Source organism: Manacus candei, unplaced genomic scaffold (genome assembly GCF_025592945.1).
Source record: "Manacus candei isolate 608988 ecotype Guabito, Panama unplaced genomic scaffold, ASM2559294v1 h1tg000026l, whole genome shotgun sequence".
NCBI classification, from domain to species: Eukaryota; Metazoa; Chordata; class Aves; order Passeriformes; family Pipridae; genus Manacus; species Manacus candei.
In genome coordinates this window covers 4,456,370-4,481,107 of record NW_026138074.1, presented here as the reverse complement: position 1 = coordinate 4,481,107, position 24,738 = coordinate 4,456,370, and the positions used below count along the sequence as shown (strand labels likewise).

Genomic DNA, 24,738 nt, shown 5'->3' with positions numbered 1-24,738 from the left:
TGAAGATGTTACTGTAGGCTGTAGAAAAGAAAAATTAATGGGTATGCTTGTTAATCAAAGTGAGAAAAATGTATACAATCATGTTCTTGATGGGTAACTTCTTGCGTAGAGAACTGTTGGCTTTTGAGGCTGACGCAGAACACTTCCCTCTCAAGAAAAAGAATAAAGTGCCCACCTAACTTGAGAAACAAAAAGCTAAATAAGCTGCTTAAATGTAGCTGTCTAATACTCTTTTTTTGTTGTTGCGTGGTGTATCTCACTGTTGCTTCTGAACGGTGCAGATCTGTCTTCAGTCTTGTAGTGTATCTGCCAGCCCTCTGCAGATTCTTTGATACCCAAAGGTGTGTCAAGTGGCTTTAGATCATGTAGATAATCTCTGTGAGTGGCAGCTGAAGGGTCGGTTGGGGAGTCCTTGCTGACACTCCTTCAGGTAACAGAAGTGTGGAGGGAAATATCTGGGGAACCAATTGCTCACCTCGAGGTGTCAGGGCACTGATGTACAGTCCAAAAATATAAACATTTATACTTCAGTTATATGGGCTGAACTTAGTGGAGTCAAGACAAATAAATCACATTAAAAATCATGTATGTGTCCGTTATGTAAGAACAGATTCCATGCTGTGTAGAGTATAGTACTGAGTACATTACTTTGATTCAATTTTTACTTGATTTTGGTATCTAGTATGGAAGAAGCTTTAATAAATGTCAGTTAAATGCCGAGGTATTGTTTCTTCTGGTCTTTTAAGGATCTATCCTTTCTTTACAATTTTTTTCCTTATTCAGATTTGTTCAAATGCTGTTTGAATTGTCATGTACCAAACGTGTACATTTAAAATAGCAAATAAATGTCTATGGCTTCTGAAATTAAAAAAACGTGTTGAACTACCTTTATTACCCACTGCATCCCTCAGAAAGTTGAATGATGACACAGTAATCATGACATGTAATTATCCCGTGACAAACAAATAAAAAAATTAACAAAACAACAATTATAGATCTAGATAAAAAAATCAAGGAGGATAGTAATATATAAAATAATCAGCAAAATGTCCATCAATCAAAAATCATTAAAATAATATTACATAAAAAATATTACACCTTACCATAAGAGCTCTGTATTTTTTTAATAAATGTTAACATTTTTGGCAAACTTACCATGTTATTTTTCTTCATATTTATCATACAACATTACTTTGGTCATACAACAAAATTTCAGGAGTATATTGAGACCTCCTGAAAGACCACTTAACTAAATTGGGCTCAAATGTTGTTCACTGAAGGCAAAACACATTTCACCTTTGAATTTAAAATCCTCTTTAAAAAAGTCCAAAAGGGATGTGTGTTTAATTACTTTCCTAATGATTAAGGAAAAAAGTCCAATGTATTTGGTAACTCAGCATTGCTTATTAAGAGTTCCCTAAGGAAAGGATGTAGAAAACCCCAGTATATTCACAACATGTCTTTCTTTTGGCTAGATGATGCTATCTATGGTCTTACAGCATGCGAGGTCAGTGTTGCCAAGTGGATCATTTGTTTTCAGTGTGGGTTACTGTTAATTACATGGTCTAATATTACCAGTATCTATCTTAATTCTACCATTTTCCCTGCTTTTAAGAAAGTTAAATGCCTAGAATGTTTTAGATTGGAGTGTTTCAAACCCAGCTTAGTGTAAGTTTCAAACTTGTCTGAATTGGCAAAGCTCTGCAGCTGCACACATTCTCAGTGGTTTCAGAGTATACAACCATATTAAGCTGGAACTGGCACAGAACAGCCTGTTCTACCAGTTGTTGCCAGATCCATATTTCCAGACACAGAAAGATCCTAATTTCCAGCAGGTCCTACCTATCTGGCATGTGGAAAACCATGTGTCTGAACAAATTGTTGTTTACCATTGGGGGTAGCCCTTACCACCAGCCCTTTGTAAGTACCTGAGGGGGTGTCTTGACTGGGTGCATTACTTGTGCACTTACACCAGTGTGGTGACTATTTCTGGACACCTGAAACCATCTCATTCTGGAGGTGGGATTTTAGTTCAGACAAGCTAGTTCAGCTGGGAGACAGGATCAGCCCTGTTTCTTACTCTCACTTTCATGCAGATGGTGAAAACATCAGAGTAACAACATAAATAAGTGCTGACAGTCACTCAGCACTTCCCAGCATTTCCAGAGTGTCCAGAAGAACAGTCAAGTTCTCTCACAGCTGAGAAAGAATCACAGACACTGTTGCAGGCGTGGATTTAATAAAGCAATAGAGGATTTAATCCTCCCACACCTCCACATTGGCCTTCACTACCTTGTTCCCTGCTATCATACAGGGCACTGGTGCTATAAGTGTAGCGCTGCAGTTTCTCTCAGAGCCCTCAGTCCCAGTGCCTGTGAAGAGGCTGTGGCTGTCTCTGTCAGCCAAGAAATGTATGTCTCTGCCTGCACTGCTGGTCCATGCTGCTGTGTGTGCCAGCCCAGGGAGCCTGCCTACCTTATGTCCCTCTAGGGGAGTGCGTTCTTGCCACATAGCCCAATATGTCCAGGGTGTGCACCTCCAATGCATGATCCTACACAGAAGGGAGAAGCCTTCATCTGTCGACTTTGTGTAGAGCCTCCATGCAGCAATAGTGCAGTAATATAAGAAGCATTATATTCCCATGATTCTAGGGCCTTACATGCAATACTAGTTAGACTCACTGTGACTCACAGGCAGCTTTAAATACACCCACTCACACCCAGGCTGGGCTGGCTGAGATTGTCTGTACCCAGACACTTCACATCTCATTAAATCTGAAATGAACACAGACTCCTGGTTATATAACATAATACCAAAGTACTATGCTGTTTTTCCTGAAAAGGAAAGAAACCCCAAATGGAACTTGCATTCCATGTTCTGTAAAACCAGAAGTTCGTGACTTCGGATCCCCCAGGAAAACAGTTTTTAAGGGCAACAGTAATTGGTAATCTTTTCTTGACTTACAGTTGACATTTCATATTAAGAATGAGGAATCCTTTGATTTAATGTTTTGCTTAGCTTATTTCACTGTAGTACCAGCACAAAGGAGAACTCCCTTCTGCAACAGGGCAAATACTATACCCTTCTGCCATTCCATCTTGGCAAACACTAGACATCTGCTTCAGAAGGAACTGAGAACAGAAATAGGATTTCTGACTTTTACCGTGTTGCATTTCTAATTGCTGATTGGAGATGATTTTACTAAAATAAAAACTTCTTAAAATTAGATTTTCTATATCTAAGTGTGCTTCAAAACAGATTATAGAGTTACAGACTACAGAAGTAAAACACAAATTCAAACACCTTGATAAAATCAAGGTTTTTCTGTACAGACTCATAGTACTAAATTTTAAGTGGACTACTTGATACCAATAAAGATAATATACTAGTCTCTAATTAGTCAGAATTTATATAAAATGTCTTTAAATTTATGAATGTTTTGTATCTAGTATTTCTGAATGTATGACTATAGCAGGCAGGTCAGGTTAAACATTTTTTCAGTTTCACTTCAAAGGCCTTGTGTTTCCCTGAACTGTCAGAAGATATCATATATCTTCATGACTCCATGCTCTGAACATTTGATGACAGCACTGGGACCCACGTGAACGCAGATGGTGAAAAACTGTACCACACTGCATTCAAGGAACTAACTAGAGGCCAAAAGTACATGCTGATTTAGATCAGCACATGCAGTCTTTTAACAATAGCATATGAACACTGCCTAGTTCTGTCAGTACTTTACTTGTCAGTACCCTGTGGAAGAGATCACAGCAAAAGACTTTGTCTTTTGACTCATCCCCTTTCTCTTTAATAGCTAGAATCATTTCAGTGACTGCTACAGTATTTCACTGAATATTTCAAATGGCGCTATTTTCATTAGTTCAATATTTTTTTCTTGGTGTTGTTGGTTTCTAAGGGGGCAAGGTCCATAACTTCGTGAAGCTCAGTGATTACATTTATATTCTCATCAAAAAAATAAGAGTGATTTATTCAAGGCTCGTGATTTTTATTTCTGTTTTGGAGTCTTCAGTGAGTAAACACCTGTATGCATCAATTTGGGGTCACCTGAAAATAGTGTTTGAGTAAGTAGATGTAGTGTGTAAAACTAGACTGACATCAGTAATAATGACAAGTTTGGGACCTTAGAAACAGCAATTAACAGTAATAGGATATCTGTAGTTTAATGGATTTAAATAGTTTTGTCATTTTCCAAGCAATGGTGAGAACAGTCAAATAAACAGATGTAAAACTCATACTAGGGGATAGCAGTTAAACAAAGAAATTATTTGCAGACTTGCAAATGTATCTTACGATGCAACAGTGTATATTGCATGAAACGAAAACAGATCACAGAGTCTTTAGATTTAAAACTATTAGGCAGCTGTCAAATCTATGACCATTTTGCCAGCAGTACGCCAGTGCTACTGCTCTTGCCTAACTGTATACATTAATGCATTTCCCAAGAGAAAGCAATTTATGACAGTGTGAAGAATCAGCTAGAAAAACTCATCTTTTCATAATCAAGAGCTCCAGTTCCCAAGTTATGCTTCAAGTTACTTAAAAGTTAGAGTAAAATGGACTGTATAAAGATGTGGCATTTACATTTAATACAGATACTTTCGTGAAGTTGTCTGTAAGAACACATTAAATAGTTCATGAAGCACAATAAACCATGTGCATATCTGATGTAGTTTGGAATGGCTGATGGTGTTTCTTCTCTCTGATTTTGGTTTGCTTTAAAGCTTCATGCTGTGGTTGTCCAATGGCTGAATTCAGGCACAAGGAGGGAAAGATAACTGGAATCATTAACTTCTTCAGCCCTTCTACAGCCATTCCTATCCATAATTCAAAGCCCTCAGCACAGGACTGTAAGGGGATTTATCATGTTGTTATCTTCAGTGAGTGTTACTTTGAAGGTAGTGGCTGGAAGGACTTTTACTGAATAATAAATCCCTGAACTTGACTCACCCAAACCTTGTTTAAGCTCTTCTTGCTATGATCATAATATAGCAGCTTAGGTAAGAGTTAGAATAATCTTCCTTCAGTTCCTAAATCCAGGCAGAGATATTATTAAAACAGGTATTTGAAAAACACTACCTACTGAAAGGCTGGTAATCAGATGGTACAGTCAGGGACTGCCTCTGTGAGGCATAGCCTCAGGTATAAAATCATGGCTACTGAAGAATTCAGACTCTGCACATTTTGTTAGAATGTATTAAATTCTGCTATCTAATAAATCATAGTACTCAACCAATTGACTGCACTGTACTGTTTCTAGCCATGCACTAAACAAATCAACCAAGTGTGTTCTGTCCAGGTGGAATGACAGACACCGTTCTCAATAATAATGCAAAGAAAGAGAATGAACTTCAAATTTAAATATACAGGACAGCTTTTTTTTTGTTGTTGCTGTTTTTGCAGCCTTTACAATTGATGAAGCCTCCGGATGAGAGAGAAAATATGGTGTCACTGAATGGAGGCTGTCCAATGGAATGTACTGAAAATTCCAGTGAAGATTTACTTCTGAATAGACCATTCAGTCATAGGATATAGGAGTCTATTCCACAGTAGGTGGATGGTGAATTCCAGTAAACTATGTTCTTCTAGGAATTAAAGACTAGCTAATAACAACAGAAGGCCATATAGATTAATCAGAAACACTGTAACTTCAGTAACCTCATGGCTCCATTTCACTAAATGCAGCAAAATTCAGCTTTTTTGCCCCTGATAGTATCACAATGATGTTAACTGGGCTCTAGTGGTAAACTGTGAAGTCTTTATATGAATTCGTATGTTATTTGACAAATTCATGCACGGCTCTGTAAGCCAAGATCCTAACTCATCTTTTGGGACATGAAGTGCCACATATACACGTCTTTTAAATACCTCCAGGGATGGTCACTCAACCACTTCCCTGGGCAGCCTGTTCCAATTCTTGACAACCTTTTGGTAAAGAAATTGTTCCTGATATCCAATATAAACCTGCCTTGGCGCACCTTGAGGCCAATTCCTTTTGTTAGTACTAATCTGGGGAGAAGAGGCCAATCCCCACCTGGCTACATCATCATTTCAGGTAGTTGCAGAGATCTACCCTGAGAATCCTTTTCTCCAGGTTTAACAACCCCAGCTCCCTCAGTCACTCCTCATCAGACTTGTGCTCTAGTCCTAGCACCAGCTTCGTTGCCTTCTCTGGACACACTCCAGCACCGTAATGTCTTTCTTGTAGTGAGGGGCCCAGAACTGAATCTGGGATTTGAGATGTGGCCTCACCAGTGCAGAGTACAGGGGAACAGTCACTGCTCTGGTCCTGCTGGCTATGCTATTTTTCATATAAACCAGGATGCTATTTGCCTTGACAACTCTTAATTTATTTTTCTTCAATTCATGTATAAATGATGATTAACATCATAAAAACATGCATGTTTTATGTTTTACCTGCTCCTCCTGTGTAATAGTTTCAGAATGGTTTCTCTCTCCTCTTCCAGGCTTAGGCAGGCCGATCCTCCTCTTTTCATGTTGTTTCCATTTTGTTTGATAGAACAGGGTTTTCTGCTCCTTGATAATCTTATTTGGAAATAATAAAACAAGATAAAACTAGATATTTCTAATCAGGTAGACACAATGTGAAATGGCAGAGGTGTGTCTTCCTTGTACCTTACAAATTACAATCTATCAGCTTCATCACTCAGTGTTTATGAATCAAAGCTACCATACTTTGACCCAAACAATGCTTGGACTGCCTGAACAGACTTATGTGAAAATTCCTGTCAGGATGTAAAAGTTGTTCCAGGTGTGATTAAAAAAACAATTTCCCCTCTATTTGCAGGAAGTTAAAAACATTTTAATAATATTTATTACACTCTTAGAAAGGTTCTGTATAATCTGACCAAAACCACCATTGAAGATCAGTAAAATGTCATGGTATCTTACTCTGACAAATACATAAATTGAAATTTAATTACTAAAATTTTAATGTAATTGCCATTAATAATGCAATAATGCAATTTAATGTAATGTTAGCCTTAAACTTCAGATGTTCCATCATTCATTTTACATAAGTCGTTAGCTTGTGAATGAAAAGGATATTTTGCTGTTAATTGCTCCTTACTTTCGTGATAAGACAATGTTCCAGTATGCCTCAAAACCTAGGTAAAGGTAAATCTTAAGAGAATGATTGCAATTATATATGACTTCAGATAAGAGCCAATACTAATCTCATTTATGCGACTATGTGAAGTATGGTTGTCATACCATACATATATCTGCATACATTTGAATTAATGAGAATTACTGTATGGAAAGGTGCTTTCCTTGTGCCAGCTCTTGATCTTATCTAACCTCTTTCTGAGTTCATTTAAATCACTAAAATAGAACAAAGCCAAACAAGCCAAAATTAGGTGGTTTACTATGGAGCTGGTAAATTGAGTGGGCTCAGAGAAGGATCTGGTGAATGCCAGAGTTGCCTTAAGTGTGGGGCAGAGCCACTCATCTGGCAACGAGAGGCATGGGGAAAAGGAAATGTTAGTGGTGGACTGGGAGTGAGAGCTCACCCTTTTAGTAGTAGTGAGATGCTGTATGGACTCAGTGAGGCATTGAACTATACTCAAAATATGAGCAAAGTTTTGACCAGGTGTAAAAGATTATTTCACTTCACAGCAGCTTAATGGCTTGTTAATTTGGCTAAGTACTGTGGTAGTCATTACTCCAGGGAGAAGTGGGTTAACCACAGAATAAAAATAAATCCTCTGCTCTTGAAATTTTCATGGATTCTTCTTTTGTCTCTCTTTTTTTTTTCTGCCTTACCACAGCTCATCCATTCTACTGTGCCTGCAGTCTGCATAGTGACTGACAGAGACCATGAAAACGCTATAATCAGATAACAGAATCGCAAGACTGGACTGCAGTCACTCACAGATACACGCTTGGGATTTATATTTAGCTATAATGCCAGTGCAGTTTGCAATTTAGGATGGGCATACCTGATCCATCTTTAAATTAGCTAATCCTCTTAAGGCAAAATTTCTAGTCATTCTAACACTGTGATTGGCACAAAATAATTTAATTTTTGCCATCATGATGAAATGATTTCCACTGCGCCAGCAGTGTATGTGTGTGTAGATTACTTTGTAGGCACATCCACTATCTACTTATGAATCCTATTTTTCTTTTCTGAACGTGGTTTTATGTGCTAACCTTTATGCATGGCTAGCAAAATGCAAACCTTTAAGGGAGAAACTGAGAGTATAACAGTTAAGAATTCATTGCATAGCAAGAATATGACACCTAGTGGATACACGACATTGAGGAAACGTGACAGTCCCATCAAGCAATATTGACATTAAATGACCCTGTCCAGTAGAAAAATTAATTTGATACCAGAAAAGACATTGATCTTGAATGACTCTTTTCCTGGGCCAAAGTAATTGGATAATGGCAAGTCCCCACTGAAAACTCATAAATGTAAGAGGTGTCAGCGATAGTTTTAAACACATTTTTTGTAAACCACAAGCAGACTGAAGATCTCAGGCCAAGAAGGCCAGAGGGCCCCTAAAATAAAGAGCCCAAAGCCCAATGAAGACACTGCAGATATTCGAAAAGATGCATCCAACATGCAAAGCACAAGAATAGTGTCTAAAAAACCCCTTTTGTTAAACCCAGTTCTTTGTTGTTGTCATGTTGTTTCTTCAGGAATTGAGAGTTTTCACAGCTGGAGATGCTCAGAGGTGAATAACTGATCAGTGAGGCCACTGGAAGCTGGACAAGACTGAAACACAGTTTAAGAGGTCTGACTAACACATTCTGCCCAAACTGTCTGATACAGATGGTGTCTGTCTTCTACTCCCCACTGTAGTCTGTAGTACCTGAATTTCAAGCATTCACATATCTCCATTTTCCAGGGTGCCCTGGACCCTTACTGCTTCATTGTCTATAAATAATAGAAAAACTTATCACCAGAAACTGGTATTTTATACAGGCTACCAAACACAAATCAAGCCTCTTGCTGTAAAATTTACATACAAAAATCTGCATTTATTTCCAAATATATTGAAAGGCTTGAAAAGGCTTCCTCAAGCCCAGCAGTGGCTTTGCTGGCCAGCTCCTTTGCCTGTCACCACTGCTTTGCAGTCACATTTCTTGCTTCCCAGCTACAAATGGATGCGTGGAACTATATTCTCTACAAAAGTCTTGGTATCAAAATGCAAAAATGTCCTCTTTTGCCTGTACAAAACAATGCTTGGAAATAAAACTGACTCTGCTGAAGTGAGGGCAGAAGCTCCAGCAGGAGGTTTTGGCTGTGTCCAGGGAAGGACATGAGCCTGCAGTGTGCCCAGGTGGCCAAGGCAGCCAATGGCATCCTGGCCTGTATCAGGAACGGTGTGGTCAGCAGGACCAGGGAAGTGATTCTTCCCCTGTACTGGGCACTGGTGAGGCTGCACCTCGAGTACTGTGTCCAGTTCTGGGCCCCTCAATTCAGGAAAGATACTGAGGTGCTGGAGCGGTCCAGAGAAGGGCTACAAAGCTGGTGAAGGAACTGGAGCACAACGCCTATGAGGAGCAGCTGAGGGAACTGGGGTTGTTTAGCCGGGAGAAAAGGAATCTCAGGGGAGACCTTATCACTCTCTGCAACTACCTGAAAGGAGTTTGTAGCAATGTGGGGGTCAGTCTCTTCTCTCAGGCAGCCAGTGATAGGACAAGAGGACACAGTCTTAAGATGTGCCAGGGTAGGTTTATATTGAATATAAGGAAGAATTTCTTCACAGAAAGGATGATTAGATGAGCTACCAAGGGAGGTGGTGGAGTCACTGTCCCTGGAGGTATTCAAGAAATGAGCACTTAGTGCTATGGTCTAGTTGACATGGTGGTGTTTGGTCAGAGATTGGACCCGATGTTCTCAAGAGGTCTTTTCCAACTTAATTGATTCTGTGATTCTGTGACAGGACACAGCACAGGGAGGGAAAGGTGAAAATAAACAAGAGGATGACATGAGAGCTCGTGGTCTATTCGAGTGTTGATACAACACTGACCTAATGACATTTTGGACGCATCATGGTGCAAGGAGCGGTCGGTCAGACAGGGGCCGGGCCGGGATGGTTTGAAATGGAATGGGATGGGCCCCGTGTGAGGGGCGCGGCCAGCGGCAGCCGGCGGGCGGTGCCACGCTGGGCCGGCCCGGCGCCGCTCCCGGCCGGGCCCGGTGCCTGGGGCCGCCGCCAGCCTCCCGCCCCTCCCCTGCCCTCCCCGCCCCGGCCTGCGGATGTGGAGCCGGCACCGGTGGTGAGTGGGGAGTGGGTGGCGGTCGCCCAGCGGGAAGGGGCCCTCACTGCCTGCGCCGCCGCGAGGGGAGGAGCCTTCCCCCTTCCCGCCCATCCGGCCGCGGCGCGGCGCGGAGCCAGCGCGGAGCTGGCCCCTGCTGCGGCAGCTGTGACACCCCCGGTCCTTGCCCCGCCGCGGCACCTGTGACACCCCCGGTCCTTGCCCCGCCGCCTGGCGGCGTTCACGGGCGCGATGGGGATGACGGGCCTGGTTGCCGGCCCGTTCTCCCGGGCAGCGGGCAGGGTGGCGGCGCAGGGCGGCGGCCGCTGGCGGAGCGCGGCCGGGCAGGAAGAAGGCAGGGAGGGAGTGAGTCACCGGCCGCGCTGGCGGCGGGGACGGCCGGGTGTCTGTCCTCACTGGGCGTCCGGTTCCTATAAAAGGAGAGCGAGGCGCAGACTGGCGGCGGGGGGGAGCCGTGATGGGTCGCCTTACAGTGGGCCCGGCCGTGCCGTGAGCCTGCCCCGGCCGTGCCGTGAGCCTGCCCCGGCCGTGCCGTGAGCCTGCCCCGGCCGTGCCGTGAGCCTGCCCCGGCCGTGCCGTGAGCCTGCCCCGGCCGTGCCGTGAGCCTGCCCCGGCTCTGCACGGACCCCCTAGAAAGCTCCCGCTGCCCTGAGTTGACGTGGTGGTGTAATGGTGGTCACAGGTTGGACTCGATGATCTCAGAGGTCTTTTCCGACATAACTGATTCTGTGACCGCCACCCAGCCGCTCCGTGATGGGCAGGGGGGCTGTGGGGCTTAGAGGGTCTTTTGGGTCTGTTTCCCACGCTTCGGGGTCTGTCACGAGTTCACTGTGTATGTACGGAAGAAGAGGCCAAGTTACCTCCCGTAGGGTCTGTGCTGGGCCTTGGGCAAGCTGTTTGGAAATCACAGGCACGATTTGGAAGAGTGCTTCAAATCTGTTCTAGTTTTCAGTAGTAATAAGCCTGAAAAGAACAAATTTTACCAAAAGCCAAAAAATAACAAAACAAACTGAAAGAGAGTGGCTTTAGATTGGACATTAGGAGGAAATTCTTTACTATGAGAGTGGTGAGGCACTGGAACAGGTTGCCCAGAGAAGCTGTGGATGCCTCATCCCTGGAAGTGTTCAAAACTAGGTTGGGTGGAGCTCTGAGCAACCTGGTCTAGTGGAATGTGTCTCTGCTAACGGCAGGGGACTTGGAACCAGATGATCTTTACAGTCCCTTCCAACCCAAACCATTCTGTGTTTCTGTGATGATTCTATGGTTCTTAAATAGTCACTATGCCAAGCACAGTGATTCTGAATAAGTGATAGGAGCCAATAAATGAAGTTCACTGAGCAGCACACCTTTTATACACAGGCTTTTTTTCAGAAAAGAACTGTTCTGCAAAGCTGTTTTCCTAAATAGTAATATTTAGTAAATAGCTAGTGCTTTTCATTCTTAAATTCTTTAGAAATTGCAGTATGCACAATGTGTCAGGCATTATCTTAAAAAACCCCAACAGCTGATTATGGATAGGGATGCATTGAGGTGGAATGGCTTGTCAAAACAGTGTAGTCAGTCCTTGACAATCCCAGTTACAGTGCCTCGTCTGTGATGATGTTTTCCTTTGTCTGATTCATTCTGTTTGTGCAGATATGCATGTAAAATATTTTTAAATACTTATTAAGTGTATTTCTTTTAAAGATGTGTGCTTGGGTTCAGAGCTGTAAATATGAGTCTTGCAGAATTGTGTGCATGTGAAAGGCAGGTGAAACTAACTGAAAACCCAATTGAAATTTTGCTTGAAAGCTTTTTTTTGCCAGTCAAAAATGAATAGACTTTTTTATTATGATATGCATGTGTTTGCAGTATCACTGTATTTTGTAGGATAGTTTATATGAAATACTACAGACTGTGATTTCTCTTTGAATCACACAAATATAACTCATAAATGCTAAACTGCATCCTTACAGCAACTTGCTTCGAAATTAAGTAAGTTCACTCTTTGAACAGGAGGGGCAACTGCTTAAAGACAGTAGGTAAAATCCTTTCTTCAGTCAAGTTAATAGCTAAAAAACCCTCAAAACCCACCAAAACAAAATCATCAAATCTTCCCCTAACTTTTAAATTAGTAAATTAGTAAATTAAGTCTGTGATAGGTTTTTTGGTGGCTTTTTAATTTTTTTTAATATTTATTAGGTTAGTTACCAGATTGTTTTATATCAATACCTCTAAGTTGCCTTATATAGCATGATATAATGATCTCTGTAGAATCTTTGTATAAAGTTTGTTAACAAGACTAAAGAGGAGTGGCTGGAGAAAAGGAGGCTCAGGGGAGACCTTATCACTCTCTACAACTACCCGACAGGAGGTTGTTGCAAGGTGTGGGTCTGTCAAGTGACAAGTGATAGGAGAAGAGAAAACGGCCTCAAGTTGTACCACTGGGTATTGCAAAAAATGTCTTCATGGAAGGGGTTGCCGAGTATTGGAATAGGCTTCTCAGGGAAGTGGTTGAGTCACCATCCCTGGAGCAATTTAAAAGCTGTGTAGATGTGGCACTTGGGGACATGATTTAGTGGTGGACTTGGCAGTGCTGCATTAATGGTTGGAGTCAAAGGTCTTTTCCAACCTCAACAAGTCTGTGGTTCTATAAAGATCCACTTAGATAATTTGGGCTTTTTAGACATAAAGCTGTGCTGATGCTCAGTGCTTTGCAGATGGACTTTGTCATAGAACACTTGGTTTATAGCTTTCAAAAAGTCATTTAAGTGCTTTGTGCTTAATTTGCCTATCTGTATGACAGGTGTCTTGCTCACCTACCCAGCATAATAAAGGTTTCCTTGGTATGGTTAAAGCTTTACCATATTGACTGAGAAAGTTCCTTCTTAAACTTATGATGTGTTTACATACTCTTACCATGAGGAGCTTATTGATTTTAGATATCTGTTTGACTAAGGTTCTGTTAATGTTTTCATTTGCTGACAAATACACTATAGGAAATTTCAAGGTTGTTTTTGACAATATTTTCTCCCTATCGCAACAACATTTTTCCTACTCAGAGAGAAGGACATAAGTAAGCCACTGAGGACTAATAATGCCTTGACAACTGGAGAGGTTTCTCAAGCTGGTCACAGTAGTAAGTCCACAAAAATGCACACTTATGCCTTTGCTAAACAGACGTGTAACTCGCTGTAGTAAAGTTTTGTGGTTTTTAGATCGGTGCAAAATGTTTCTTAACACTTGCCTTTTATTCCGGTTTTGTACTTAGCAAGCTCGCAAGAGATGGTGCAAAAACCACAAAAGATGGCGGAAAGCTGGTCATTCTTGGATACTGTTGAGTCTAACTTCAGGCCTCTGGTAGTGATTGAACTTGCAAAAGGCACCAAAGAAGAAACCATAGAATGGTTCACTAAACGAATTGTAGACAAAAAAGCAGATGGAGGTGAGTACAGTATGATCTTCGGTAACAGTTTGAAAACAAATTGGCTGTCACCGTGATATGAAGACTTACAGAAGGTTTGTTTTCTAGGAATTTGTGGTTTAATGGTTGTTTGGCCAATCTCATTCTGCTTTGCATTTTTGAAGTTGCTTCATTTAGAATGAATAGAGCTTCATGCTGCTGTCATGAAACTGTAATAACTGAACCCTCTTAACCCTGTTATTAATGAAAACACTGGCTTAAGGTCAAATGCCAGTTGAATTCTAGAATTCTTCTGATTTTTTCAGTGAAAGCCTGATAACCTGTCTCTCAAAGTAGTTTTTATGTCAGTTTTTATAGCAGTTGTCTAGAGCACGTTTCCCTTGTTGCTCATGGAAACATGGTAAGCCTTGCCAAAATGAAGACATCTCACATCCTGTTCATAAGACTTGGTACCATGTTGTAGAATAAAGTTAAGTTAGCAGAAAGCAATTTAATCTTGTTGAATTCATGTTGGATTTTAGTTACATTCTTGGTAGCTTGTAGGGTTTTAAAAAGACAATATTTCATCACTCATTTTAGTCCACTTCTGGCAGCTGAAATTAGGCTAATTCATTTGTATTTTCTTGAGATGCTTTTGTTGTTTCTTTTTGTTTGTTTTGGGTTTTTTTGGTTTTTTTTGGGTTTTGTTTGGTTTTTGATTGTTTTTATTTTGTTTGGGTTTTTGTTGTTGTTTTTGTTTGTGGTTTTTGTTTTGTTTTGGTTTTTTTTAATATTTTTTTGAGAGACATTATTTATGGCTGTTGTAGTTTATAGGTCATGGCCATTTATTCCTGAGGCTGTTGGATTTGTGACTACAAACTTGGTTTCAGGCCTCTGCTTAATAAATTAGGGATGTTTCTATTTCAAAAGTCTTGTCTCCTTAAAACCTGTGGGACTGTTTGCAGAAGCACTGCTTGCTTATGGGGTGTGAACATTAAGGGAGTAGATCCCAGTTGTCCCCATTGTTCCAGTTCACTGTTTTGAGTGCTTCCCCAGAAACAGGGCTAAATCCAAGGATGGCCCTGCAAGATTCTAAACACCACACATCAAGTGCTGTTGAAGCCTTAATTCTTTGTGCCCTTAAGAGGCATTTTCAGTGCTCCTGATAAATAGGACTGTTGTGGTGGATGCTAAAACAGTAGGGCTTTTAGATGTAATTTTAATGTATTTTCTTACTTATTTTGCCTTTCTTTACTTTAAAGGTGCACAACTGCTGATTAAACCATTGGTCACAGAAAATGGACATGAAAATATTTATTTAGTTGGAGCGTCCCACTTAAGGCTGTTGCTGGGAGCTGAAACTGTGGGTTTGGTGAAGGAATGCAATGATAACTCAATGAGAACTTTTACGTACAGCAGTAGAAAAACTTTCAAAGATTTTGCAGGTAAGCAGTTGTAGGGGTCTTTGTCATTGCAAAGTATGATTAAAGATTATAAGAATTACACTGCTAAATCTTTCACAGTCTTTATTCTATGGAAGGATGTCAGTGAACGGAAATAGGAAGACCAAGTAATGAATAAATACTCATTTTTAACTATGGAAATTCAGATCATATAATGATTTTTTTTTTTGTTCAAATGGCTTTTAATTTTTTGCTTGTGTTTTCCTTTATGCTTTTCAATGCTCCAAATAGTCTCTTATTTGTATGAAAGATTTTCATTGAAAATAAGACAAAATAGTTGATAAACATGATTTTATGATTAACAATCAATGTTGTAAATTAGCATAGCAATTTAATTTCTATGAGCCAGTTTTGAGGCCTATTATCTTATAATTAGCTGGAGAAAATAGAAACATTTTTCTCTATTACATGTACACATCAAACAATTAAACAATTAATTAGCACTAAAGAGCCATTTAGTGGGATTTGGGCATGATTAGGGAAATTGTTCCTTCTCCTCTTTTGTTTTAAGGAGGAAGCAATGCAGTAAGGTTTCTTTTTAAATGTGCTGCTTGTAAGGTATTTAACCCCCCTACAGTGGCAGAACTCATTTTGCTTTCCAGGTGGATACTGGAGTCCCAGCTTAGTCTTGCCAGTACTTTTCGTGTGCCCCTTTGAGTGATGCCTTTCACCATGTTTTCAATATCAAGGTTATTGAGTCCGTCTGAAACAATAATAAAGCTGAAGTTTTGTTGCTGGATGCCAGTTCTGTTCACTTCTGCTGCTGTGTGCAATAACTGTTGCAGTGTCTTTTCTTTTGTGACCTTGCTTTCCTGAAATTAGGAAGCCTTGAGAACAATTGGCAGTTGCAAAAGTGCCATTTTCGTTTCTTGATGCAAATCTGACTGTCATTGCTAAGAGAGGCTCTAGGAGCAGCTGAAACTGCAACTGCTGTAAATCTAAAATATAATTTTTGCTTTATCTCCTGGTATTTTTTCTTTTTACACATTGGTAACAAAACCAAAAACATAAGTACAAAAACATTAGTATAATTTTATTTTTGTCAAGGATAAGATAGTTGACTATGCTTAGATGAGTGAAAAATGTCACCTACAAAAAAACCCTTGCGGCCTGTGTTGTCTTGCTAGTATTTCTGGTTGCCCAATTTAACTGATACTATGTTGTTATTCTTTGTATTAGAGATTTGCTGCTATTTTAGCTTCTTCTTAGTGTATCTAGGGCAATTTCTATTGTTTCTTATTTCTAAAAGGAGAAAAAATTAATTGGTCGTTATCTGAAGGAAATCAGTCTTTTTTTCCTGATGATGGGGTTGACAATAGATTTGTTACTGTAGCTTTCAAAAATGTGGGGTTTTTTGGAAGTTTTCTTATTGTTTTACTTTTTTCCATATTTTTATCAGAACTAATTATCTCAAATGACTTATTATGTTGTATGGGCAATAAGAGCAAGAGACTATGATTCTGTGGTATTTGGTGTGAAATGCTTACTGTAAAGGAGATTTGTCCTTGACATCTTACTGGTTTTTGTTATGTAAATACTTTGGGAACTGCATGTCAGAAAGGGTTATGGAGATGCTGAGATTGACAAATAGTGGATGCCTAAGGAAGACTCTTTTAGCAAGGCACCAACAATTAATACTTCAGTGTCTGTCTCTTGAGTGATTTGTTCTCTTAGTTTATCTGCGTAGTCAAAAAATGCAGTGAGAAAGCTTCTTCTCAAGAAGAAGTTTATTTTAAATAGTGGAATTTTTGCTATTGGCAATAATAGTCACATAATTTTTTTTTCCTGATTCTGATCATTTTTTGTAGTTATTTGCTGCCAGGATTGTATTCTGTTGCTGCACAATTTCACACGACCTTCTTTTTGATTTAGATGACAATCACAATTTCCTTACAATGGCAGAATGTCAGTATATCATCAAACACGAACTTGAGAATTTGAGAGCTAAAAATGAAAAAATGATCCCTGGATATCCTCAGGCCAAGCTGTACCCAGGAAAATCAATTGGTAAGCAATGTAGTTTGTTGCCTGTAACTCACTGTGTTGATGTAGGATAGTGTTCATTGTGAAAAAAAGTTAATTTTCCTGTAATGAAGAGAAATCATTTGGACACTGAAGTCCCACTATTTTTAATCAGCTTTGTTTTCTCGCTGCTTCAGAATGATAGGACAAGAGGAAATGGATGTACAGTGCAACAAGAGAAACTCTGAATAGGTATCAAGGAAGTTTTTTTCACAATAGGGTAACCAAACATTGGACAGGGAATTAAAGAGATTGTTGGTAACTCTGTCCTGGGAAACTTTTAGATCTTCACTGGAAAAGGCCCTGAGCAGCCTGATTTAAGCTAGGCCTACTTCAAGTAGGAAGTTGGGCCAGATTACTTCCAGTAATCTGAGTTTTTGTGTGCGGCTGAGACTCTGGCCTTATGTTCTTTTCAGTTGGATAGTTTTCACACATGTTGACATCATCCATTATTTTTAATTAGTACCAAAAATATTTATTTTTTTAAAATTACATAATGGTATACTTGGATTGCCTCTGTGTAAAAGTACTGGAACGAGTAACAGTGCCCCAGAGTTACAAATTTCATAATACGAAGGAAGTTTTATTTAATTTATTTGGTTTCATTGATCCTCCTCAAAAGCTTCTGGAGCTTTTCCTTTTCATGGGAGAAAGAAGCAATTAGAGCTAGTGTTGTTTCTGTGGAACTTGTTCATTGGCAGAGATGCTACACTTTCTTAGGAGAACTTATCTTAATCTTTGTATGTCCTTCTAATAACAGTATCTTTATTCATTAGTGTTGGTCATCAAAGAAAGAGTTCTATGCATATTAGCAGTTCAAAAAATGTAAATAAATGTAAATGTAAGATGAATTTACATTGGTAACTTTGTTATATAGTCGAAGTATATTTCTAGTTATGCCAAACAGATGCCTATGGGAAATGGTTAAATACTATCACGCAGCTTCCAGTGCCTCCCCTCTCCTGTTTTTGAATTTATTTTCTTTTTTAATACGGTTGTAACTTCCAGAGCAGTCTGTTAATTTTTTATCCACACGTGTAGTATTGCTTTCCATAGCAAAGTTAAATAGAAATTGTGGAATATATAGTTTGTTTGCGATGAAGATGTTTTGTAATTTATGAATTAGTGTTAACTGATAATTCAAAAATGCTTTTAGTATCTTTCCAATTATTAATACAACAAAGACTTTCCTCACAAAGCTACATAAGGCATTTCAGTTCTGATCTGTATCACTTTTTGTTATTGAAGCTGCAACTGATTATACTAAAAACTTATGGAATAGTTAATAGATGTAAAAAGGTTGCTGTTTCTCTTCCAGTGGACAGCACAGTCTTTGTAGGAATAAGTATAACTGCTCTCTATTATGAATAATTTTTTAACTAACATGCAGACAATTTATTTTTTTTTTTATTTCAAGTCCTGTATCTATTTCAAAGGAACTTTAGGCTTGCTAAGTACATAATGTAACCTGTATGCTTATGTCAACTTCATTGTCCTTTGAAGGTGTGCTAGGTACGTTGTTGTGTTTTTTTTGTTCTTCTAGTGAGAAGGTTATTGACCAGTGGTATCCTAGTTCAGATTTTCCCACTGCATGATAGAGAAGAGTTGAAAAAGCTCCGTCACAGCTGGTATGGCCGAGTGAGGGTTGGCTATCAACCTTTAGGTATGTGAACACTTACTCTACTATAAATACAGTGCAGGGTTTCTTCTGGAGAAGCTTTCAATTTGTGTGAGAAGACCAAAGGTCTAACTTCCACTGCAGCATTTAGCTTCTATGAAAGTGAAATCCTGTATGGAAGGTAAGTATGGTACCAAGAAGTCTGTTGTTTTCACTAAGAGTTTACCTTTTTACATCCTGAATTACCCCTTGCAGTTCACCTCCTCAAACATTACCTTTGTTTTGTTAGCCTTTATGAATCAAAGTCCCTTTTTTAAACCTACCTTTGTTCTTACTGATCTTGGAATCAACAGAGTGGCTTAGACTCTGGTTAAAAAAGCACCCGCGTTTCCAAACTTGTTGACATGCACAGTTGAGGTCCGTTCACTGAATTCTCTTTTGGTTCTAAGATGGCTGTAGGATAATCTTTTGCTATAATGACTCTCAATACAAATGTTCTGGAGTGAAGCACTGGATGTCTCTTGATTTTCTTTCTCATAGCTTCAGGATTTCTGTACATAGGCCTTTGGTTGTAGTTTTCAAGTTGGAGCTGGGGGGCAGTTCGAAGGCTCAGCATCTGCACCGTGGTCATCTAATGTCATTTTGAAATTAGACATTGCTCTTTTACCAATTGGACAAATTTTTTGTCTTTTAATGTTTCCTGTGTGACCACCTGAAATGGTTCTAGACTTGCAAAATTGGTGGCTCCAGAGTCTGCGGATTCAGTGTCTGTGAGCTTCCATGTAACAGCAGTCTGCAAGCACAAATTCTCCCTACCCCTCAGTGAAGCAGTAATGGTCCAAACCAAGACTGTTTAGTCAAACTGACTCTTGACAAGCTCCTAAATGTCTGGAATTCCCAAAGCTATTTTGAGTGGTAGGCATGTCAAAAGTGTGTTTACAACAGTTTGTTTTAAATTCATTGTCTGTATGAAGACTGTGTGTTGCCTGCCAGCATCACTTGCATATATTTTAGACACTGAATAATCTTAAAATGAAAACAGTTTTTAGTCTGGCAATGTGGAAAGTTAAGTTTTAAACTCTAAACCCATGAACTTAGCTTAAAAATAAGAAAGTAAGCATTTGGGAGTTTGCCTGATTATAAATCTCTGGGTCTTGCAGTTGCTTGAGATTCTTTCCTGAGCTGCAGGACATTAAAGGTTTGGCTCGATAATACCTGCCTCCAGGGTATTGTCTTAGGAGTCTTATTGTCTGCTTGTCTTTTGTTTATGTGAGAGAGCATTTTTTTTGACTGACATTGAATACATAAAAAAATGTAAACGTAAATCCCAGGAACCTGTTAAGTATGTACTTATTTAAGAATTAAAGTGTTGCTTGCTTGGAGTGTGAAATGATGCTAATGACCTACACTTGAATGTATTTGTTAATTAATTTGCAATTGAGAGGGATGTTGGAGTTTGATTCTTCTGTCTGTTTACCTTTCCTTCCTGCTTTCAGAGACTTACCTGATGGGCAACTGTGAACTTCTGCTGTAGTGTTTTGTAAACCATGAGCCATAAGAATATTCTGGTATTGCACGTGGGGCTTTGATGTGTTAGTCTGTTACAGAGGGTGTCAATTCAGAGGTCGTGATTCTGTGGCTGTTTTTAAGCTGGTAAATACATAACAATGGCATACAAGCAATGCTTTCAAGCAAGCAAAGGTGAAACATATTTTGGCATTCAAAACTCTGCTAGGCACTTCTATATCTTATGTGGTGCTATTTCTAGATTATGTTGAAAAATACTCCTATATTTTTTGTTATTAGTAAAATAAGTGAGATCTTGTCTTCTTGGAAGTAATATATCTGTCATGAAATACATCCATTACTAGTGCACTTTTCATGTCTCTGTAACACCTGAGCAGACAGACTTAGTGAGTACAGCAAATGTGTATTTCATCTGTCAGTTGTCTGCTGAAGAGAATATCTCAACCTGGATGTGCTGACATGTTTAAGATTAAAGATTTCAATATACCTTCCATCTGTTCCTTTAGTTTCTTGGGGGTTGTCAAAGCACAACTAGCCCTTTTTGGCCCTGAGCAAGCTGAAACAAAGCTGTTTCCCAGGAGTACCTATGCCAGTGAGAATCTTCAGAAATTGAGTGTCACTTGCTGTTAAAGTTTGGTTTGTTTTATATCAAATGCCATCAATGCCATCCTAGCCATTCATTGATCAATTCTGTTACCAAGATGATACTGTTTTCAGTTTGGTTGGGGTTTCCCTTTCTTTTTTTCTTTTTCTTCCTCTGGATATCTGATGTTGATATAATAAGTATTGAGGTATTTGACTTCTTTACCATCTGAATGGTATGTTTATGTGTGTATATATATATATACAACATAAAAAGAAAATAATTCAGATAACCATCTGAGTTTTTGGAATAAGGGAGAAGGAGAAAAAAACCCCAATAATATTCATTGTGTTATTTAGAAAAATAAATTCTGGCCAATGGAAAGTTCATGTAAAGTCAAGTTTGGTATCGTACTGATGTCTGTGTTTTAAGTGTAGTCTGAATTGATCCATTTCTCTCTGCAGATGACATACGCTGCTACTTTGGCGAGACCATTGCTCTCTACTTCGGCTTCTTAGAATACTTCACGTTTGCTTTGATTCCAATGGCTGTCATTGGGATTCCTTATTATGTGTTTGCATGGGAAGACTATGACAAATATGTGATGTTTGCCACATTCAATCTGCTCTGGTCCACTGTGATACTGGAAGTTTGGAAGCGGATTTGCGCCATCCTGACGTACCGCTGGGGGACGCTGTTGATGAAGCGACAGTTTGAAGAACCAAGACCAGGCTTCCATGGTGTGCTGGGTATCAATCCTGTCACCGGGAGGGAGGAACCAGTGTACTCAAGTATTAAGAGACAGCTGCGGATTTATCTGGTGTCCTTACCCTTTGTGTGCCTTTGCCTCTACTTCTCGCTGTACGTGATGATGATTTACTTTGACTTGGAACAGTGGGCTCTGGATTATCACAATGAGAACGAGTCTAACTTCAGCAGCTTGATGCTGTATGTGCCCAGTATCATATATGCTGTTGTGATTGAAATTATGAACCGTATCTATCGGTATGCTGCTGAATTCTTAACATCATGGGGTAAGAAAGTTGTTTATTCTTCATCCTTCAAGTTAGAATCCCAGATGCTTAGAGTTTGTTTCTTTGTAGAATACATTACTGTGAGCTCCTGTTTAACAGAATGCTGAAGAAATTTCCTGAAGCAGTTTTTTGCTGTGGGGTAAAAGAGATAGCCATTTTAACTTCTTATATTTTGAGTGTTCTGAGATTGCAGTTTCATATTTGGGTTAATTTACTCTGAGTCTGACATGCCATCAGAAGGGGTGATCCTGCCTTCTTCCTCAGCTGCTCTCTCCCTTTGGTGCAGAAGTCCCCCTTCCCTTAATTAGCTCCTTGTTTTGTTGTATCAGCCGTAGTGGTGACAAAAGGGACAAGATTGAGAGCATGAGGAAGGAGCTCAGAGGTGGATGGGTGGCAGGAAGGACTGCCCTGGCAAGTTGCACCCAAAACCTGGGTTTGCTGAGTGTATCTTAATCTCCTCATACATCTGTGCAGATGACAGAGGCACTGCGATAATGGAACCAAATCTAAAACCACCAACTAAATGTCATATGAAAGTGTTTGTGTATGGTTGTTATATAACAAAGACTGAGATTTCATGTCCCTATCAAAATATATTTCTCTGGGCACTTTCAAAAGAGGAGGAATGTTATAATAGATTGCCTTTTTCTTCCCCTTGTATGTGTGCCTTATTTAACAGATTGGGCCTTGTGTTTTGTAACCTAACATAAGGATAGTGAAATGCTAGTGTTTATTTTCAGTTTTAGCACTTCTACAGACATGTGCAGTCACTTTCAGACAAAGTTAATAGATGAAGCTAGTGGAGAGTTAACTGCTTTGTGTAGCTCCATATGGCATTAATTTGTAGGACAGAATCCAGATTACTAAAGCCAGAGACCCAGAAAATTAACAGAAGAAAGATAAAGCAAAAGGGAGATTGATGCAGAAGACAGAATAAAAAGAGGTGTTGAAGTGGGGCTTGGTTATGCATGCCAAATTGATTTGCTCAGCAAATTCAATCTGACAGCCACGATAGTAAAAACAAGCAATTTCTTTATTTGTTTAAGACTGTTCAAGGCTTTTATTTAAGTAATGACTTATAAATTCATATCTGAGGTTCAGTTGACGGTTTTGTTTCATTGTTTTTACTACACTGCAGGAAAAAGCTTTTTTCCATAATACCCAGTTGTGTTGATCAGATAGACTAAAATGTCTTTTAAAGGCAACTCAAGGTTTTTTTTAATCCAGATATTTTTGTTTTTAAGCTGATGTTTCATATTCAGCAGAGACAGTATTTATGTAATTTGCTACACTGACAGCTTGTACCTTTTCTGTTCTATCCAATATGTTTATGCTGCCATGCTTTGAACTGTCCTACCTTCTTTCCCACCTGGCATATTTTCAGATAATATCTGACTTACACAACTAAACTGACAAAGCATGGGAAACAATCTGGGGTATTTTAAGCACACCTCTTGCAGCCATTTGTCATGAGAACTGATCATTTAGCGAAAGCTGAAAGTAAAAATTGCATTCAGTCACTTGAGTGCATTTTCCACATGTCAGGCCCCACTTCACACCCCTGTCAGAATAGAACTCTGCTGGTTTGTGCTGAGCAAGGTCCATAGGTGACGGGTGTCTCCTTTCAGCCTTGTTGACACAGCTCATGTTGGTGTGCTGCCTTCTCAGTTACTCCTTAGCCAGGCCTGTAAAGGTACAATCTGACAAAACAGCAGAAAGAAATTGGAAATCTCCCATTCACTTTCCTCTTCTCCCTGCTGGTAAAAAGCTCTCCTGAAACATCAGCTTCTGACAGTTTATCTTGAATGAACTGAAAATCCTAATTCAGAATGAGTAATGCATCTGTTGAACTTCACATACTCTGGTCTTGCTTTAGAGCATAGAGTCTTATCTAAATTTCTTGGAGATGGATGGGAACATTTCTTTGAGCATTTACTGGGTTTGAATTAAATTTGGTATTGTTACTTTTCGTATTATATTCCCATTAGTCTTGCATTAGTTTTCAGCCAAAGAACAATCAATAGCTAGAAACATTTTGTTAAGTGTTAAGAATGATGGATGTTTTTTCTTTCTTTGCAGTAGAAAAAATACTGGAGTTGTAGACAAAAACATGTATGATAACATTGTACATCAGATTAGCTTCATAGATTAAGTGAGGTACTGGTACGTCACTTAAATATAAATTCTTTTTCCCATAAACTGTTGGAGGAACATAAACTATTAGATAAGTAATTTTTAGGTGGAGGAAAAGTCTCTTTATTCTTTGTATAACAATGTCTAGTGTATGATAAGAGCTTCTGCTGTTTACTGATCAATAATTTTTTTTGTATTTTAGAAAATCACAGGCTGGAATCTTCATATCAGAATCATTTAATTCTGAAGGTTTTAGTGGTAAGTATGTAGTATAAGCAGCTTTTAAGATTATTTAAAAAGACAACTTGTCATGTGTTTTATTAATGCTTTCCTAGCATTACCTCACTGACCTACCCTTTTGTTCAAGGCCAAATACAAGCACAAATATCAGAGTAAACAAGACTTCTATTGTGGTTACAGTAACTGCTAGACTATTTTAGATGCCTCTTTTTATAGCGGAAGTTGGCTTTTTATTTGTATTGATTGTTCTTTCATCAGGATTCTCTATATATATGTTTTCCTATTAATTGCTATGATCCTGTCTTCAACAGGGAGCTATTCCATTTAGTTTTTGGAAGATTTTATGGTTAATCACATTTTTTTAAAAACTCATGTATTAACTTTTATGTACTACCATTCAGACAACTGGTCAGAGGAGGCTGGAAACATCCATCAGTCTATTCCTGTGAAGTTTATAGTAT

At 39.2% G+C, this 24,738-nt stretch overlaps 1 protein-coding gene across 5 annotated transcripts in view; it reads left to right on the top strand.

The window, feature by feature from the left end:
• The first annotated feature begins 10,131 nt into the window (after nucleotides 1–10,131).
• ANO10 (anoctamin 10) overlaps nucleotides 10,132–24,738 on the top strand; it is a 126,029-nt gene continuing 111,422 nt past the window's right edge. For 3 of the 5 annotated variants that reach the window (XM_051788993.1, XM_051788990.1, XM_051788994.1), the window contains exons 1-7: nucleotides 10,132–10,275; nucleotides 13,526–13,699; nucleotides 14,920–15,102; nucleotides 16,993–17,127; nucleotides 18,686–18,805; nucleotides 21,335–21,904; nucleotides 24,240–24,295. In XM_051788993.1, coding sequence (XP_051644953.1) covers nucleotides 13,540–13,699; nucleotides 14,920–15,102; nucleotides 16,993–17,127; nucleotides 18,686–18,805; nucleotides 21,335–21,904; nucleotides 24,240–24,295 — 1,224 coding nt within the window. In that variant the 5' untranslated portion in view covers nucleotides 10,132–10,275; nucleotides 13,526–13,539. Of the gene's footprint in view, nucleotides 10,276–10,324; nucleotides 10,621–13,316; nucleotides 13,394–13,525; nucleotides 13,700–14,919; nucleotides 15,103–16,992; nucleotides 17,128–18,685; nucleotides 18,806–21,334; nucleotides 21,905–24,239; nucleotides 24,296–24,738 lie in introns of those variants that run through there. The other 2 variants (XM_051788991.1, XM_051788992.1) reach the window with 2 other exon arrangements.